Genomic DNA, 20,542 nt, shown 5'->3' with positions numbered 1-20,542 from the left:
TCTGAGGTTTTAAGAAACTTTAAGGAATCAACACAGATGGTGAGCGGTGATAACGCTATTATCAGCGTAACAATCCCACTTCTGTGTCTACTCAAACGCTTGCTGCTCACAATTAAGAACCAGACTTTGCATGTGAAAGAGGTGGAAATGGGGTAAGACATTACACAGGGTGACAGCCAGACTACCCTCAGTTCATCTTCTCAGCACGAATTGGACGATGAAGAGGAGGAGGCGGAGCAGGAGACTGTTGCCTCCGCTACAGAGGGTAATACCCATGGAGTTTTAATTCCATCTGTTCAGCGGGGGCGGCCAGAAGAGGAGGAAGAGGATGAGGAGATTGACAGTGATCCTTCTGATGACGACAGCGAAGTCTTGTCTGTTGGTACTCTGACACTTATGGCTGACTTCATGTTAGGCTGCCTTTCTAGCGACTCACACGTTATATGCATTTTAGACAACACGGATTACTGGTTGTTCACCCTTCTCGACCCCTGCTACTAAGAGAACTTCTCATCTCTCATTCCTCTGGTGGAGAGGACGAGCAAAATGGTGCAATACCAGAAGATCCTAGTTGAAAAATTGCTCCAAAAATTTCCATCTGGAGCAATACTTCCTTGGTCAACCGAGGAAGGGAGACAAGGGGAACACATAGCAGTTCCAACAGAGGCAGGGCAACACTCTCCAAAGGCTGGGACAGTTTCATGACACCCCGCCAGCACCCTCACCCTGATGCGTGGCCTAGTGTCACAAGGAGGGAAAATTTTTGGAAGATTTTGAAGGAGTACAGTACATAGCAGACCATGTCAGCTTCCTCAATGATCCCTCAGTGCCTTTCAACTACTGGGTGTCCAAGCTGGACACGTTGCACGAACTGGCGCTCTATGCCTTGGAGGTGCTGGCCTGTCCTACCGCCAGCGTTTTGTCTGAGCAGGTATTTAGTGCTGCTGGTGGCATTATAACAGTTAAGCGTATACGCCTGTCAACTGAAAATGCTGACAGGTTGACTCTTATAAAAATGAACAAGGCCTAGATTGACCATGACTTCTCTAATCCACCAGAGGAAAGCAGCTCAATGTAAAGGCACTTTAAATGTGGCTTTTATGATGTATTGAATACACTGTATTCCCATGCACCCCTTCCACCACAAACAAGGGTATATGGTTGGAGCTTCCTTTTCTCATCCTCCTCCTCCTCTTCCATCAGATCAACATGCTTATTCGTTGCATATAATGCCCTCGCATATATGCCCTTCGCATATAATGTTTTACAGGGTCAGCTCAGCTGCAGGCCCTCAACTAAAATCTTTTAGAGGGTCAGCTCACCAGCAGGTCGCACATAAAATGTTTTACAGGGTCAGCTCACCAGCAGGCCCTCAACTAAAATCTTTTAGAGGGTCAGCTCACCTGCAGGCCCTCCCCTAATTATACCTAATAGGTAATTTGCGCGTATGCTGCCTTGCTTGGATGTGGTAGCCGTAACGGTTTCTCAGGCACCCTCTCTGGAATTAAACCCTGATTCCCAGTTACCTATGGTCACCATGGTTCGTGCTGAAAATAACATTGAAAGTTGATAGGGCAGGCATCCGAATAAATTGTCGTTGTCACGGGAACATGCGATCGGGCCCAGGTTATCTAGAGTACATTTTTTTAGAGGGTCAGCTCAGCTGCAGGCTCTAGCATATAATTTTTTAGAGGGTCAGATCACCAGCAGTTCCTCACCTACAATCTTTTAGAGGGTCAGCTCACCTTCAGGCCCTTGCATATAATTTTTTTGAGGGTCAGCTCACCAGCAGGCCTTCACCTACAATCTTTTACTGGGTCAGCTCACCAGCAGGCCTTCACCTACAATCTTTTACTGGGTCAGCTCACCAGCAGGCCCGCACCTCTAATCTTTTACAGGGTCAGCTCACCTGAAGGCCCTCGCATTACATATTGTCACGAGGGTGTCAAGAGCCACGCCTGACTCCGTTGTACCCGGGGTCAGGAGGTCGCAGCGGTTGGCTGCACGCTCTATGTAAGATAGGGATGTTTCCTTATTGTAGCTTTCTGGATTTGCTTTGCAAACCCTTTTGGCTCACTCAGGGATCCGTAGCTCCTTCTCTCAGCTGTTCCTTGTCCAGCACCCCAATCCTCCTTATATTCCCCTCTCACACTTCTCTGGTTGCCAGATATAGAGCTTCCTGCCTGGACATCTATTCTGACCCACTGGAGCTGTGTTGCTGCATTCTCTGATTGTTGCTTTAGAACGCTACCCTCCGGATCCCTGTTGGACCTTTGTGGACAGTTGTTGTCGTCCACCTGGGTGTTTGTGTTTGTCTGTGTTTGTCTGTCCTCTCCCTGGTGTTTCCCTCTTAGTGCAGTGGTGAGGACTAGCGATTCCACCGGCCCGTTCATTATCTAGGGTTCATTTCAGGGAAAGCCAGGGTTTAGGCACGTGATCACCGCACGGGTGAGGAACCCGTCTAGGGACGTCAGGGCAGTCAGGTGCCAGCCGCAAGGAGAGTTAGGGGTCACCACCTTTCCCTCTCCCTTGGGCAGGACTTTCCCTTTTTCCTCCCTGTGCGTGTTGCCGGTCATTACACATATTTTAGAGGGTCAGCTAATCTGAATGCTTTCGCATATGTTTTACAGGGTCATCTCACCTGAAGGCCCTCGGATATAATGTTTTAGAGGGTCAGCTCACCAGCAGGCCCGCACCTAAAATCTTTTACATGGTCAGCTCACCAGCAGGCTTGCATCTAAAATCTTTTAAAGGGTCAGCTGACCTGCAGGCCCTCCCCTAATTATACCTAATAGGTAATTAGCGTGCATGCTGCCTTGCTTGGATGTGGGAGCCATAGCCGTTTTTCAGGCTCCCTCTCCGGAATTGAACTATGATTCCCCCATTACCCATGGTCTACATGGTTTGGGCTAAAAATAACATCGAAAGTTGATAGGGCAGACATCCGAATGGATCGTCGCTTTCACGGGGACGTGCGATCGTCCCTGTCACGGCTGTTTAAGGGTAACCAGAGCATACACAGTAAGAAGAGCTACTGACCGGACCCAAACTAGGGAAGAGAAATGGTGACCCCTGTCAGACCCTCAACACTCTCCCTATGCTGCTAAAGCACATGCCCAGATCCAAATGGTGGAACGAGGCATGCCCGCGTACCTTAGACTGATGAGCCCTGTAACCCCTACAATAGTGGAAGGGGCACGGCCACCGATGCCCTGCTCAGAATATGGAGGGAACCGTGGCCACCTCAGATCCAGTCCGGAAATCACCAGGTACACAACAATGTCTGCACACTTAGCTGATGGAGCTGCAGCCGCAGAGAAGACGGATCGAAGGGCCGCTGGCAATATCCGGAGTGCTTGCAGCAGCAGAACACAGGTCCAGAGAACTAGTAGCTTAACAAGTGAAGATACTCAAGGCAGAGCTACAACTGAAAAGAGAAATATAATCCACGCCCTGCAATAGTAAGAGGGGTGATTTAAAGGCAGGGAAATCAAACACAGGAGAGACAGCTGGGAGTAAAGACCTCATCACAGGGGCGGAGAAACAGAACAGTGAGAACACCTCCAAACTCTAAGTGACATCATCACAGGGGTGGAGACACAGAGCTGTGAGAACGTCTCAAAGCTCTGGTAGTGACAGTCCCCAGGTTATCTAGAGTCACCAAAGTGGCAGCAGGCCCTCGCCCCTAATGTTATGGTCAGATCAGCAGGCCCTTGCTCCAAATGTTTTTGAGGGTCACCAGCAGGCCATCAATCATAATTTTTTAAGGCTGTATCTGATGCCCTCCTTTATGTGTAACAAAGGGTGTATTGTAGTGCCAGTTCCTTGTAATTTTTAGCAGCCCCTTCACTTACTGCATAGGCTTTATGAGTGTAGGAGTCCCACTACCTGAACAATTGTACCACAATGTGAATGAGGCCCTTCCTTTATGTGATATACAGGTTGTATCGGAGTGCCTCTTCCTTGTAATTTTTGGCATATATGTATACAAGTAAATATACAGGAAAGAATGTTTCCTAACAAATTTGGCTTTCCATTTGTGAGATCCGTTCAGGGCTCTCACAAGCTGTCCAAAACTGATCAGTTTTGCCCTAATGCATTCTGAATGGAATCATGAAGTACAATGTGTCCCGAGAAAACCGTCTCAGAATGGCTTAGATAAGTAAAAGCGTTCCAAAGTTATTACCACATAAAGTGACACATGTTAAATTGCTGCCTGGTCCTTAAGGTGAAAAATTGCAAGGTCCTGAAGGGGTTAATGGTGCTGTCTTTTATTGTTGGGAAGGCATAGGATTAAAACTGTTGTTATTGTTTAAATGGTTTAGATTGAATAAGATTCCCACAATTGACATATTACAACAAACTTATGTTTTTGGGTTTCACAATGAAACAATCTTATCTAGTGATAAAAGCCATAGAAAATATTAATTACAGTTGTTGATTTAGTGAGTCAAGATTATTACTTAACATAGAAACAATTACACTAGGCTTAGGATTTAGCAAAGTTTATTTTCTTTGGCAGAGGACCTCTATATTTCCATAAGGTTTTCAAATACAGTGCTGGCCCAACAAAAGTTATAAGGAATTTTGTTTTTTGTTTTGGTCAATCCCTCTGATACATTGTTGGAGAGAAAACCAAATTCACCCCAGTGGCTCATCCTGCCATAGACTGAATTATCCAAGACTGAGTTTAAATCTATGGACTGAGCTTACTGAATTGAATTTATTACATCTGCTAAAATAAATGGAACTGTATGTTTGTCTGTCTCCAATACCATCTTCCCTAAGTGCAAGCTGTATCAGCTGTTTAGCAGAGCCAGTATTCACAAACTCATCAGTGCCCAGGGGCTGCCCAAATTAATGACCAGGTGTGGTAAGATATAGCTTATGGTGGCCTGCCACCCAACAAGAAACAGCTTTAACCAGTGGTCTGCCATGCTGAAAAAACCTTGCTTCTCACACTACGTCTGTCAAGGGTGGACCACGAAAGTTAATTGCTTGCCCAAGACTCCCTGCAGTAACCAACAAACCAGCATGGCTGATGACTTTGTACAATGATCTGCAGACTTTTGAGGGGAGGAGGCCCCCGGTGTCAAAGCTCTTCCCACAGCCAAGGTTATGAACTGTCCTACACCCTCTGATCAGAGGCTCTGAATCCTGCATTTAGGATTGTGATTACACCTGCAATTCCCTCATACAACACAGAAAAAGGAGGGGGAAGAGAGTGAGATAAGAGACTGTCATAGACAAAGGTGTAAAGGTGTTGTGGCACAAGGGCTAGGCAGTATGGAGCACAGAACACCAAGAAATGGAGAAGTGACTTTGATATTTGTGACAAAAGAAGGATTCCAAAATCAAGATCCTCATGTTTTACAGCACTAGAGACTTTGTAAGTTTAGGATTCAAGAAGATCAGAAGTGAAGAGGACCTCTGTGAAAGACGCTTGTTAGACCAACACACACAGATTTTATAATTTAGTTTTTTAAGTGAATTACAATGGTTGCAAATTGCTTTTCTGTTAAACAACTAGGATTTATGTTATGTTATTAGAATAGTTCATGCTGTTATGTTACTATATTTGGGATAGGTAGAAAAGAATTAAAGTAGAAGAACCAGGGGTGGAGTGTGTTGTATGGGTATTTTACATACATAATTAAGTATTGGTTGGTTCTTTCCCCTTTAATTATTATATCCCCTTCTATATTCTGTGTAATGATATTCCTTGTAATGTAGTGAGTTAGTGATAGATAACATACACAAAACCCCCAACCCCCATTGTGCTGAGAAGGCCAGATTCCAGAGTGATTATCTCAGAGACAGGCATGCTGCACACTGAACATCCTTAGGAGGAGGGGCTGAAAGGTATAAACCTGGTGAACAAAGACAGTTAATTGAAACTTCATTGAGGAACACCATCTTATGTAATTTGTCTTTTTTTTATTTTTATATTTATTCACTTGGCCTGCGTAAGCTTATTTATTTTCAAATCATTTAAATTTATGTTATAAAATTGGAAGGTACTCCTTCTCATTACAGAGAGCACCTAGGTAGGCATAGTACAGAGTGTGCAGAGTATTGTAGGCCAGGCAATGACTGGCTTACGATACTCCTCATGCATACCTGGCGCATTTCCTGGCCTACAATGCTCCACACATGTACTATGCATTCCAGGCGCTCTCCATAATGAGAGAGACTATCCCCCAGATAACTCATATACACCGAAGAGCAGAAGGGTAACAATGTTTTGAACTTTTGACTTTCAGGCTCCATATCTCACCATCCACTACAGCTTCGAAAGTGAGACTACCATCATTTTATAGAAGATAATCTTTGCCATCTCATATATAAATTGGACTTGAACGTCTCTAACATATGGTTAGTTATGCAGATCCTTGTCAAGTAACTGCATTACTGTGTTACTGTTTTGCTCCTAAAATTCTAAGCTTTAATTTCTATTATTTTGTTAGCATTTTGTAAATCCACCTTTGGCTTTCAACACTGACTGAATCCGTCTAGATTTTGAAAATACAAAAATAGGCATGCTTTTGATCAGATTCAAGCATGTCTTGACCAAAATCTGTTCCCAGGTCTCTTCTACACATTTCTAATGTTGATGCATACTGGTCGACTCACTTCGGTACGAATACAGCTTTTCTTCAACTTTACCTACAAGTGTTGGATTGGGTTGAGGTCTGGGGACTGTGGGGGCCAATCCAACACCTCTACTTTATTGTCATTGAACCATTTCTTCGCTAATCTTGATATATGCCTCAGGTCATTGTCCTACTGGAACACTATGTCCTCCTTTTCATACTCATAAGTACTTGAGTGTACAAAGTAACTCTTCTTCTAGGATACTCACATATAGCTCAGCATTGAGACCACCATCAATCCTGGTCAAGTATCCAATGCCTTTGCTGTGAAACAACCCCATATCATCAGGCTTCCTCCAATTTCTCGATTCATTAGCTACCTTTTCCTTTCCAGACCCATTTGAACCCATTAGAGCCCAGTCTATTGACTTTCGTCTCATTACTTGTTTCAAATCTATTTGCTTATCCTTAGTAGGCATCAAATTGCATAAACCCCACATAATTATTAATGCAACAAACCAGGAAAAATACCCAGGGCTGGGATTTTAAACTAAAAATAAGTCAGAAATGGAAAAGTATAGCATCAGTTATTTAAGAGGCAGAAATATATAACAGGCTGGATGCATTTATTGGGGTGCCTTCCTTCCATCCTCCACAGCAATATTTTAGCCTACGTTTTCCAAATATTCAGCAAGTATTGTTTTTTTTATATTTACAATTTTTTAACTTTCACCTTTATATTTTAAAATTTTATTTTTCCTTTGGCCTTGTTCACATTTCTCTGTCCATTTCACATCCGTGAAAAATTCAGTGTGTTTTATCCATGAAGATGTCCATTACAAGTGGTTTATATTAACTTTGTCTACATTTGCTGAAGTGAGACAACCATTTTATGGATCTGTGTTTGGTCCGTGTGTGATCTGTATTACACAGACACTGTTCAGCTGAAAATTAATTTCAAAAGGGTCTCCTATCAGTGGTCAGTGAAAAACTGATTCAGCACGGACGCAACACGGATGCGATTCTTGCTTTGCTGTGACATTTTCATGGACCCATAGACTTCAATTGCCGTGTTTGGTCCACATTATGGACAAAAATAGTGCATGTCTCCATAATTTTTTTACTGCCCCACGGTCAGTAATAAAATACTGATGTGTGAACAGACACATTAAAACAAATAAGAGTGTGTTCTGTACGTGGAAACTGTGAAGAGCACACGTCAGTGAAAAACAGAAAAGTGAACGATGCCTCACATTTGGTATTGGATGCTAGAATATCACTTTAAAATCAAAAATAACTTACCTCCAATACAAAGCACAACTTTGCTGGATTTCTTTGCTTCCTCTGCTTTTCCAGCTCCTAATCCGTTTCCTACCCTGACACTTGCAGCTGCACTCAAACCTACTGATAACTGTTAGAGAAAAGTAATACCATGTAATTAAAGAAGCTATCCCACCATTAAAGTGAAGCATATTTGCCCCTTACATGCTGTTCAAAAACAATCCAGAAAAGAGTTATGGCGCCTCATGGTGGTCAAAGTGTACAGCAATGTGCAGATCCATCTAGTGAGATGGGTGCTGCTGATCACACATATACAGTACATACCTTCCAACCATCTCTGATCCTGAGGGACAGTCCCGGATTTCAGTGGCTGTCCGGTAGTCCTGTAACGGCTGAAGCATGTCCCACTCCCCGATGATTCTAATGGTGAAGCAGGGAGCCATCTACTCCCTGCTTCTCCATTCCTCTAAGCTGCCAACACGCCCCAGAAGCAGCATGATATGCCCTCACACATTGCATTGCTGGTCTGTGTAGGAGGAGCAGTGGAATCAGCCTGTGGACTCCTCCTCTTGCTACATAGACCGGTAGTATGATGTGTAACAGTATCCTGCTGAAAGCTGTCTTACATTTAGAACTGGCGTTATGGAGAGGCTAGCGCCAGCTATGGGGCTTTGTTCAGACTGGCATCTAAAACGCCGGTCTTAATAAATGTGCCCCAAAGTTTCTATTAGCTGAGGATCACTATCTAGAGTCCTGGCATGCATGGCCACCAGCACTCAGCTCAGTAAAGGGATGTGCACATTGTTATACACATTAAATACCAGGTGGTGCCATAATCACTTGTATGATCTATGAAATGAATAAAACATTTAATTAAGGAACAAACACTTTAAGGTTCTGCAATACAAACACTGCATTACATAAAACTATATTGGACTTGACAATGTAAACAAAAAAAAAGATTTATAGGACGAAATTATTTTTAACCAAGGCTTATAATAAAGTATTGCATAGACTGCATTAAACGACTTATTATTTTTCCCTAGAGAATCAATTAATAAAACAATATGAGGTCCCCACTATTACCTTGTGACTACTGTCAGCAGCATGCAGGCTGTCATTTAGGTCTCCATCATAAGAGAACATTTGCTAAGACTGATGATTTAGACATCGAACATAGTCCATGTCTGCTGCCACTTGTTGTGCCTGTCTACTTTCACACTTGCGTTTTGGCTTTCCGTTTGTGAGATCCGTTCAGGGCTCTCACAAGCGGTCCAAAATGGATCAGTTTGCATTCTAATGTATTCTGAATGGAAAAGGATCCACTCAGAATGCATCAGTTTGCATCAGTTCAGTCTCAATTCCGCTTTGGAGACGGACACCAAAACGCTGCTTGCAGCGTTTTGGTGTCCGTCTGATGAAACTGAGCCAAACGGATCCATCCTGGCACACAATGTAAGTCAATGGGGACAGATCTGTTTTCACTGACACAATCTGGCACAATAGAAAACAGATCCGTTATTCTGACTCAGATTGTTGTAATAGCGATTTATCCCTAGTGAGATATCTATGCCTGGCCTGTATAAGCAGATATAATCACTGCGGACAATCCTTATCAGATAGCTTGAACTCACCAACACCGAGTTCATCCGTATAAGTTGCTTTATTCTGTAAGCCAGATAACAGTACAGCAGAACAGATTCCTGTATTGTGCGGTCAAAAGATGATGCTTTTGTAAGCTTACGTGAGAATACATGTGTACCTGTGCAAATCCCTGGAGCAGTATGAAGAAACAGGAAGTGAGGTACACAGAAGGGGTGGTGCAATGAAATGAATTACATATATCAGGAACAGAAAAACAAGTGCAATACCAAAAATGGCCACTAGATGGGAGCATATAACTAAATATAGAATATTTGAATGGTTTAATGAAATAAACTATATAGATTTTAACTGCGTAGCAGCACACTCCCCGTCTGGCATTGAAAATGTCACTATTTAAACCATAACCATAGTTATTTAATTGCAAATAAACAACAGTGCAATTTGCTTGATGTCAAAGGACCTGAAAAAAACATAAAGAGAACAGGCATATAATGCAACAACTAAAATGTAAGGCTTCAAGTGTATAATTAAAGTTCAAACACTTCTTGCTTGAAGTTTCAGGTAGGATTCAGCAGCCTAGGCAATAAGTTTGTTCTCCAAAGGGCAAGAGCAGAATAAGTTCCGTGATAGGCCTTATGAAAGTCTTTACAGTCCCTTGTCTTGCAACTTTCACCTCCACTTTGCGTACCTTACCATCATCACTAGGAACGCTCTTAACAATAAGTCCCATAGGCCACTCGATTATTTCGGCTTGCTGGTCCTTGAACAGAACAAGATCTCCAACTCATATGTTAAGGTACTGTTGTTGCAGTTTCCTGTGTCCTTGCAGAGTGGAAAGATACTCCATCTTCCAACGATTCCAGAAGCGGTTGGCAAGGTTTTGTACTCGCTTCCATTGATAAAAGCACAGATTTCCGTCTTTAAAGTCCCCAGGTGGAACCGGAACGAACCCAAGCTTCTGGGTAAGCAGGGTAGCTGGGGTAAGGATAGTTGGATTCTCTGGATCCTTGTCAGGTTCCAGAAGACCGAAGACGTCAGCCGTGGTCTCTTCTGTGTGATCCAGCAGGAATTCAGGACCTGTTAACAAGAAAGAATTTGCAAATACACTTGCAGACACTGGCCTAGTAGCATGATCTGCAGGATTAATTTCAAATGGGACATAATGCCATTGTTCTGGTTTAGATTTGCTGATGTAGACATAGAAACGTTCAGTCTGGTTGTAGCCCAGAACAACCTTACTGTCTGTGTAGACTTTGGTGTCATCTATCTGAATGTCGAGCTCGCGTAATATGAAATCTGCGATTTCTACAGCTAGCACAGTCCCACAAAGTTCAAGCCTAGGAATTTTGTGCTCAGGCTTAGGTGCTAACTTAGCTTTCCCAAACAGAAACCCTATGTGGGTTGGATTAGAAGAGTCTCTCACCTTGAGGTAGGCAACAGCTGCTATGGTCTCAATAGATGCGTCTGAGAAGATGTGAAGCTCTTTTCTCCGGCTCATAACAAGGGAGGCTGAGGTATAGCAGCGTGGTATATGGATTCCATCTAAGGCGTGTAGAGATTGCTTCTAGGACTCCCACTTTGAAAGCTTATCAGATGGCAGTGGAGCATCCCAATCTCTAATAGACTCTGAAAGCTGTCTAAGTAAGGCTTTACCTTGTATGGTTATGGGAGCCACAAATCTGATTGGATCGTATAGGCTGTTTACCACTGACAGAACACCATACTTGATAAATGGCTTGTCTGTAGAGCTGACTTGAAAGCTGGAAGTGTCCTTTAATAAGTCCCACCGTAGGCCCAGACTTCTCTGTATAGGTGGTATGTCCATTCCCAGATTTAAGTCCTTAAACCCTGTGGCATGTTCGCCAGGTTGAAAGGCTTTCATGAGAGCAACACTATTTGAGGCAATTTTGTGTATTCTGAGGTTAGCCTCAGAAAGCATACCTTGTGTCCTTTGGAGCAGGTATATGGCTTCTTTATCTGTAGGTAAAGACTTAATTCCATCGTCAACATAAAAGTCTCTCTCAACGAAGTGTCGAGTGTCCGCGCCATACTCCTTTTCTCCATCAATGGCAGTCCTACGTAAACCGTATGTTGCAACAGCCGGTGAGAGACTATTTCCGAAAACATGTACTTTGATGCGGTATTCAATAATCTCATTGTCCATGTTGTTGTTACGGTGCCACAGAAACCTTAGGAAGTTCCTATGGTCTTCACGTACAATGAAGCAATGAAACATCTGTTCAATATCAGCAGTTATGGCAACTGGTTCTCTTCTAAATCTCATAAGTGCGCCTACAAGGTTGTTGGTTAGATTCAGGCCAGTGAGAAGAACATTGTTTAGGGATACACCTTGATGCTTGGCACTGGAATCAAATACTATCCTGATTTGTTTTGGCTTACGTGGATGATACACTCCGAAGAAAGGCAGATACCAGCAATCCTCGTGTCTTTGAAGTGGTGGCGCTGGTTCGGCGTGATCATTGTCTACGTTCCTTTTCATAAAGGCGATGAAATGGTCCTTCATTTCAGGCCTGTTCCTTAGTGTTCGTTGAAGTGAGTTGAATCTGGATAAAGCCTGTTCATGATTGGTTTGGAGTTTAGCCCTTGTAGCACGAAAAGGTAATGGTGCAACCCAGCTGTTAGACTCATCCAGAAAGGATTCCTTATCCATTATTTTGATGAATTCTTCAACTGACAAGGCTATTTTGTTGTCCTCACTTGTAGTACAAAAACACTGTGGTACCTAGGTTGTCATCACAAAGGGCAGGAGTAACATCAGGTACTTGTATGATGTCAAAAAGCTTCTCCTTTACTTCATAATGGTGAGAGCACTGTTTGAAATGGGATGCATGTCCGTTTCCCAACACGTAAGTGGATCTCGGATGGTGTACACATCCTGTCCAAGCATTCATCGCCCACTATTACCCAGCCTAAGTCAAGTCTCTGTGCATAAGGGGCATTGTCAGGCCCATCGTACTGATCGCGTACTTTATGTACTCTGAGAATGTCCCTTCTTAACAAGACTAAGATTTCAGCACTATTGTCCATTGCAGGAATCTCATCAACAAAGTGCCTTAAATGTGATATGCAGCTTCTGGAGTGGGAATCTCTTCCCTTTCGTCTGGTATCTGGTCGCACTCGACTAACGTTGGTAGGGGTATTGTCACCGCCACTTCTATGAGAAGGTCTGTTAGATGTTCTTCTCTACCTGCATGAAGTTCTTTGTTTTGGTTTCACTTTGTCATCTCCTTTCCTTCTCCCAGCTGTCACCTATTTACACTAATCGTCTCCCTTTATATTCCCTCCCATACTGCCTCACTTTGCGGTTTATACTTCTTCTTGGATTGTGTTCACTGCTGAAGGCTGCTTCTGCTGATTCATCAGATACGTCTGTTTCCTTTATTTGTGTTTCCTTGCTGGCTTGATTCTAGGTGACCCTGACTTCGTCCGTATTAAGTGCAGGGAGCCGGTGGTCGTGCTCCCTCACTATTATAGGGTTTTCAGGTGTCACATATTATGAGGTACGTGGACATGCAATCGTCTACCATAAAGACCTTTGCATGGGCATAGCAGTCAGGGAGAGCTCTAGGGGTTTTATAGGGCTTACCCATATGCTCCTTAGTTTGGGATCAAGCCAGTCGGATGTTTATTTATAAGTTCCAGCTTTCTGCAACACCATCCGTGACATTATAAACAGCCATAACCGTCTTAAGCATGGATCCGGTTTCATCCTTGATTGACCGCATGCAGGTTCTTTCGCTGGAGGTAGCAGATCTCCGTAAAACTGTGTCTCAGTTTCAGGTGACCGGTTCTGCTGGCGTTCATGGAGTTTGTTCCAAGCCTAAGATCTTGCTTCCGGTTACGTTCTCCGGGGGTAGTGAGAATTTTGTTTGCTTTAGAGAGGCTTGCAAACTCCATTTTTGCCTACTTCCCCATTCCTTTGGTGATGAAGAGCAGAGGGTGGGGATCATCATCTCGCTGCTCAGGGATAACACTCAGTCTTGGGCCTTTTCGATGCCGATTGGGGCACGGCCCCTCCGATCGGTGGATGAATTTTTTGTATCCCTGGGGCAGATATATGATGACCGGATCGTATTGCTCTGGCTGAATCTAAATGGCGTCTTTTATGCCAGGGTAGTCCGCAGAGATATATTGTTCAGAATTTCGGAGATGGGCAGCTGATACTGGTTGGAATGATGCTGCACTCCGAAGTCAATTTTGCCATGGTCTTTTGGAAAGATAGAAAGATGCATTTGCTTTTCATGAGAGACCAGCCTCGTTAGAATCTGCCATGTCTCTAGCTGTTTGTATTGACAGGCGTCTTAGAGAGAGAGAGGAGACTACTCCTTCCTGTCATATTCAGTCCAAGGACAGTGGGGCTGTCTCATTCAGTGCGCAGGGGTCTCAGTCAGTCTCAATCCCCTCTGAGGAGGAGGCCATACAGCTGGGTTTGCTTGCCTCTGAGAGTCGAGGATTCAGCTCTCAGAGGAGGGTTTGTTCCTGTTGTGGGGGTATAAATCATTTGGCTAATGTTTGCCCCTCTATGATATTCATGGAGTTTTCTGAGGGTAATAAAAGAAAAACAAAAAGTAAAAACCCTCTAAAAACTTTCCATTTGCTACTATTGGCAAGGTTGACGCGGAAATTGAAGGTTTGCCATTTACTTGTAGTTCCCGTTTTCTCCTACCTGCCAGGGTGGCGCTAGACAGCAATAACATTGTTTGTGAGATTTTTGTAAATAGTGGAGCAGCTGTCAATCTCATTGATAATCAATTTGCAATAACGCATGGTTTCCAGGTATGCACTTTGGAAAAGGATATACCTGTTTTTGCTATCGATTCCGCTCCACTTTCTCAACGATCGTTAAAGGGCATAGTTCACAATATCCGTTTGACTGTGGGTGATGCTCATGTAGAGGATATGTCATGTTTCGTCTTAAGAGGATTACCTACTCACTAAACATAACCCAACCATTGATTGGCAAGCAAGGCAAATAAATGGTTGGAGTGAGTTTTGCAGAGAGAATTGCCTCACAGCGTCTCTTTCATCTGTATTGTAATGCATTGCCTGTTAGTGTATGACACTATCGCCGGGTCCACATTGCAGAACGCTCAAAGTGGAGACGGCAGAAGTGCTGATAAAGCGCTTCTGTCTTCTCCTTGGCTTCCCTCTCTCACTAAAAGTCGGGGACCCTTTCCGCTCCTGCTACAGTGCAGGAGCAAAACCTGTGATCCATCCGCTGTGCGGCCCTCTGAGCAGAAACACAGCTGATCACCTGTGTTTCTGCCCAGCAGCACGGGGGCCTGCAAACCATGGCTCTGGGGGCCGCAGGTTGTGCACCCCTGCTTTAGAGGGTAGAGTCGTGACCAAGTTTTCACCCCCAGTAGAAGAGATTATGGTCCAAACTGGGTCCCCTCTTGCCCTGGTCTCCATAGCAGTCACATGGTCTGCCGCTATGGTAGTTACGCCCCTGGCGATGGAGTATTGATAGTGATTAATACTGTAACATTAACTCATATTTTTTATTCAAACCATAAGGAATATCCCCTATTGTTTGAATGAAAAATATGAGTTAAAGGAGTTGTTCAGCAATATATATTGATGATCTATCCTCCAGCTAAGTCGTATTTGATGCAACTTGTTTATTTTGCGTATAAAGATGGTTCCGGTTCACGGAAGCGCGCCAAATGCCGGATTGCGTGGGGGTATTTAAATACCTACCTTAGAAGACCACAGATATGGCGCCTCTATCTTCTAGCGCTATCACCGCATGTTATATTCCCTACTGCGTCTACACCAACGTGACTCCTTCTCCCACCAGCGGCATTAGGTAAGTTGTTCCTGGAACATTGGACCTTCATCATTATATCTGCAATTAACTGAGAGCCATACTGATAGGAATGCATTACCATTGATAGCAACAGATAACACTGGCAGTAGTCACTGAACTGGCAATTTCCTTAACTTACCATAACAGTTCGTTTTTGACTAATGACTGTGTCCTTACCACAAGAAGTTTATTAACCTTGAACTCCAGCATTCATACTAACGTATTAGTATTATTATTATTTTCGTTATCTCCTTAATTTGTATGTCTGAAATTCCGCTCTTTCTTTTGATTTATTCGTTTGTAAATTTATCATGCGTATACAAACATGCATTATATATCCGCTGTCATGTTTAATGATAGAGATACTATATGTACTTATTATTTTTTGGCTGCAGTCTGATGAAGGCACGGAGTTGCCGAAACGTCACTTCGCCGCAGCAACCATCTTTATACGCAAAATAAACAAGTTGCATCAAATACGACTTAGCTGGAGTCTTTGTATTTATTGTTAAAGGGGTGGGAACCCTACTCCAGCAGAATATCCACCGAGTGCTACAAGGGCTCTGCTTGTAGATGATCTATCCTCAGGATGGGTAATCAATATCTGATCGGTGGGGTCCAACAACTGGTACCCCTTCCAATTAGTGAGTGCTACTTTCTCTTGATTACACTGCCATCTCGCAAGCAAGTGGTATATTCGGATACCACCGTGCATCGCCGGATCCCCATTCACTGTAATGGGATATTGCTGCCTCTAGCATTTTTTGTCTGGCCGGGAGCTGGCATGTACACCAAATACAATGAATTCCAGCAGTTTGTTCCTCCATTGGAACAGACTGCTGGAGTTCAAAGTGCATATCTGAACCTGACCTAAATATTTGCTGTTTGTGCATTTTTTTAAATTAAGTAATACCAATACCAATTGTTTTATTGAGTGTGCACACCTGTGGGCACCAGCATAGTTTTTTTCTACAGCTATATATACTTCGCTTAGTCATGCATAAGGATCAGTGTGTATAGATCCGAAACATGTTGTTGCTCTGCTTTCGGTTTTAAGATGCGTTAATAAAATTCTTCTGCCTCCAGCAGAGGGAGATTCATTTCAGTTTACGTCTATTTCATTTCTAATTCTTTCTGCTGCAATTTCTGTATTACTGTAGTTATTAGTTAGGTAACAGCACCATCTAGCGGTGGTAAAAATGTATTGCACCTTGTTTTCTTGTTAAAAATTATTGCTTTGTGGGAGGTGTTAGGCATTCTGGGAAGGAGAAGCCCAGTCTCCAGTCTACATACAGACTACAGGACATCAGCAGAGCTGTTCCATGCAGTTCTCCTTCTTAACCTTTTCAGGACACAGGTATGCCCTGTGTATTTCCGATCACCGCCGCGCAGCGGGCGGTGATCGAAAGCCGGTGCCTGCTCAAATCATTGAGCAGGCACCTCAGCTAAATGCCCGGGGGGGGGACGGGTCCCGTGACCACCTCATGTCGACGATCGCCGCAAACAGCAGGTCAATTCAGACCTCCGGTTTGCGGCTTTTACTTATTACGGAGGGCGGTGCCATCGGGTCCCCATGCGACTGTAGGGGGAACCCGATGGCATGGAAGGCAGCTTGATGTCTAAGGAAGGCATCGCGCTGCCTTCCTGTGACGTGCCTGTGAGATCCAGCCCCCTGGATATCACAGGCCCTGGAAGCTGTGTGAGTAATACACACAGTATTACTCATACAGCCAATGCATTCCAATACAGAAGTATTGGAATGCATTGTAAAGGATTAGACCCCCAAAAGTTCAAGTCCCAAAGTGACAAAAAAAATTGAAAAACAAAAGTTGAAAAAAATCAAGTTTTCCCCAAAAAAATTAAGTTTCAAGTAAAAATAAACAAAAACGTCATTTTCCCCAAATAAAGTTAAAAATAAATTGGTAAAAAATAGGGAAAAAAGTATACATATTAGGTATCGCTGCGTCCGTATCGACCGTCTCTATAAACATATCACATGACCTAACCCCTCAGATGAACACCGTAAAAAATAAAAACGGTGCTAAATAAACCATTTTTTTGTCACCTTACATCACAAAAAGTACAACAGCAAGCGATCAAATAGGCGTTTGCCCACCAAAATAGTACCAATCTAACCGCCACCCCATCCCGCAAAAAATGAGCCCCTACCTGAGACAATCGCCCAAAAACTAAAAAAACTATGGCTCAGAATATGGAGACACTAAAACATCATTTTTTTTGTTTCAAAAATGAAATCATTGTGTAAAACGTACATAAATTTAAAAAAAGTATACATATTAGGTATCGCCGCATCCGTATTGACCGGCTCTATAAAAATATCACATGACCTAACCCCTCAGATAAACACCGTAAAAAATAAAAACTGTGCTAAATAAACCATTTTTTGTCACCTTACATCACAAAAAGTGTAATAGCAAGCGATCGCAAAGTCACACGCAGCCCAAAATAGTGCCAATTAAACCGTCATCTCATCCCACAAAAACCATACCCTACCCAAGATATTCACCCAAAAACTAAATAAATTATGTCTCTCAGACTATGGAAACACTAAAACATGATTTTTTTTGCTTCAAAAATGAAATCATTGTGTAAAACTTACATAAATAAAAAAAGTATACATATTAGGTATCGCCGCGTCCGTGATAACCTGGTCTATAAAAATACCACATGATCTAACCTGTCAGACGAATGTTGTAAATAACAAAAAATAAAAACGGTGCCAAAACAGCTATTTCTTATTATCTTGCCTCACAAAAAGTGTAATATAGAGCAATCAAAAATCATATGTACCCTAAACTAGTACCAAAAAAACTTCCACCCTATCCCGTAGTTTCTAAAATGTGGTCACTTTTTGGGAGTTTCTACTCTGGGACATGGTGTAAAAGAAAACAGTCCAGCAAAATCTGCCTTCCAAAAACAGTATGGCATTCCTTTCCTTCTGCGCCCTGCCGTGTCCCCGTACAGTAGTTTACGACCACATATGGGGTATTTCTGTAAACTACAGAATCTGGGCAATCAATATTGAGCTTTGTTTGGCTGTTAACCCTTGCTTTGTTACTGGAAAAAATGGATTAAAATGGAAAATTTGCCCAAAAATTTAAATTCTGAAATTTCATCTCCATTTGCCAATAACTCTTGTGGAACACCTAAAGGGTTAATGACGTTTGTAAAATCAGTTTTGAATACCTTGAGGGGTGTAGTTTCTTAGATGGGGTACATTTATAGAGTTTCTACTCTAGGGTTGCATATGGGGAACTTCAAATGGGATATGGTGTAAAAAAAAACTGTCTAGCAAAATCTGCCTTCCAAAAACCGTATGGCATTCCTTTTCCTTCTGCGCCCTGCCGTGTCCCTGTACAGTAGTTTACGACCACATATGGGGTATTTCTGTAAACTACAGAATCAGGGCCATAAATATTAAGTTTTGTTTGGCTGTTAAACCTTGCTTTGTAAAAGTAAAAAAATAAATAAAATGGAAAATCTGCCAAAAAAGTGAAATTTTAAAATTGTATCTTTATTTTCAATTAATTCTTGTGGAACACCTAAAGTGTTAACGACGTTTGTAAAATCAGTTTTGAATACCTTGAGGGGTGTAGTTTCTTAGATGGGGTCACTTTTATGGAGTTTCTACTCTAGGGGTGCATCAAGGGGGCTTCAAATGGGACATGGTGTAAAAAAAAAACAGTCCAGCAAAACCTGCCTTCCAAAAACCGTATGGCATTCCTTCCTTCTGCGCCCTGCCGTGTGCCTGTACAGCGGTTTACGACCACATATGGAGTGTTTCTGTAAACTACAGAATCAGGGCCATAAATATTGAGTTTGGTTTGGCTGTTAACCCTTGCTTTGTAACTGAAAAAAATTATTAAAATGGAAAATCTGCCCAAAAAGTGAAATTTTGAAATTATATCTCTATTTTTCATTAATTCTTGTGGAACACCTAAAGGGTTAACAGTTTGTAAAATCAGTTTTGAATACCTTGAGGGGTGTAGTTTCTAGAATGGGGTCATTTTTGGGTGGTTTCTATTATGTAAGCCTCGCAAAGTGACTTCAGACCTGAACTGGTCCCTAAAAATTAGGTTTTTGAACATTTCTGAAAAATTTTAAGATTTGCTTCAAAATTTCTAAGCTTTGTAACATCCCCCCCCCAAAAATGTCATTCCCAAAATGATCCAAACATGAAGTAGACATATGGGGAATGTAAAGTAATAGCTATTTTTGGAGGTATTACTATGTATTATAGAAGTAGAGAAATTGAAACTTGGAAATTTGCTATTTTTTACAAATTTTTGCTAAATTTGGCATTTTTTTATAAATAAAAATGAATTTCTTTGACTTCATTTTACAAGTGTCATGAAGTACAATATGTGAGGAAAAAACAATCTCAGAATGGCCTGGATAAGTCAAAGCGTTTTAAAGTTATCACCACTTAAAGTGACACTGGTCAGATTTGCAAAAAATGGCCTGGTCCTTAAGGTGAAATAAGGCTGTGTCCTTAAGGCGTTAAACTCCACAATTTTTGTGCAAGTACCGGTATATCGGGTGAGTGACATATATCTTTGTTTCAGGGACAGTATGTTATGCAGAGCTGTTCAGTTGGTTGTAGTGTTACTTAGGGAGCCGTTCTGACTGTTAGATAGGTATGCAGTCTTATGTATAAGCAGACATTTTGGACATGTGCTCAGTGTTATGCAAATGTTATAATACATGCTGTTTTATGCTTTCTGCTGATTCTTTTCTGCAGGTTTCCTCTATGCTTTTATGCATCCTAGCTTGGTAGCTGGATTGATTACGCCTTTCTATACATATTTACTTACCAAAATGTAACAAGTAAAGGTTGGGACATTTAAGCCCCATACCTCAGGCCATCCAGAAACATCCCAAGACAGGCACTTTGTATGCAAGCCCACCACCTTTTGAAGGTTGGTTCACAGGATTGTCCTGGCAAAATTGGGACTGTTGCCAAGTATGTATAATATAGCTATTAAAAATTAACATGCACCCATGTCCTTACTTTGCATTCCTGGATGGGACACCCGTGGCCTCATTCAAATATAGCTCTTCTACAGCTAAAATATGTAGCTGAGCTTGCAACTAACCTTCATTTCTGCTCAGGACTGCAGAGGACATTTTTACTACAGATGCAGCTTCTCTTGGCAGTGAGGGATGGAGCAATACCATATACTTACACTTCTACTCCTCCTTCCCCTTCTTT

At 42.5% G+C, this 20,542-nt stretch overlaps 1 protein-coding gene across 1 annotated transcript in view; it reads right to left on the bottom strand.

Moving 5' to 3' along the window:
• The window catches only part of LOC122933375 (multidrug and toxin extrusion protein 2-like), a 305,472-nt gene that overhangs the window by 49,516 nt on the left and 235,414 nt on the right, over window positions 1-20,542 (bottom strand). Inside the window, exon 12 of the mRNA XM_044288336.1 lies at window positions 7,896-8,004. Coding sequence (XP_044144271.1) covers window positions 7,896-8,004 — 109 coding nt within the window. The remainder of the gene's footprint in view (window positions 1-7,895; window positions 8,005-20,542) is intronic.

The sequence above is a fragment of the Bufo gargarizans genome, chromosome 3 (assembly GCF_014858855.1).
Source record: "Bufo gargarizans isolate SCDJY-AF-19 chromosome 3, ASM1485885v1, whole genome shotgun sequence".
Lineage (NCBI taxonomy): Eukaryota > Metazoa > Chordata > Amphibia > Anura > Bufonidae > Bufo > Bufo gargarizans.
This window is presented reverse-complemented; position numbering and strand designations above follow the sequence as displayed.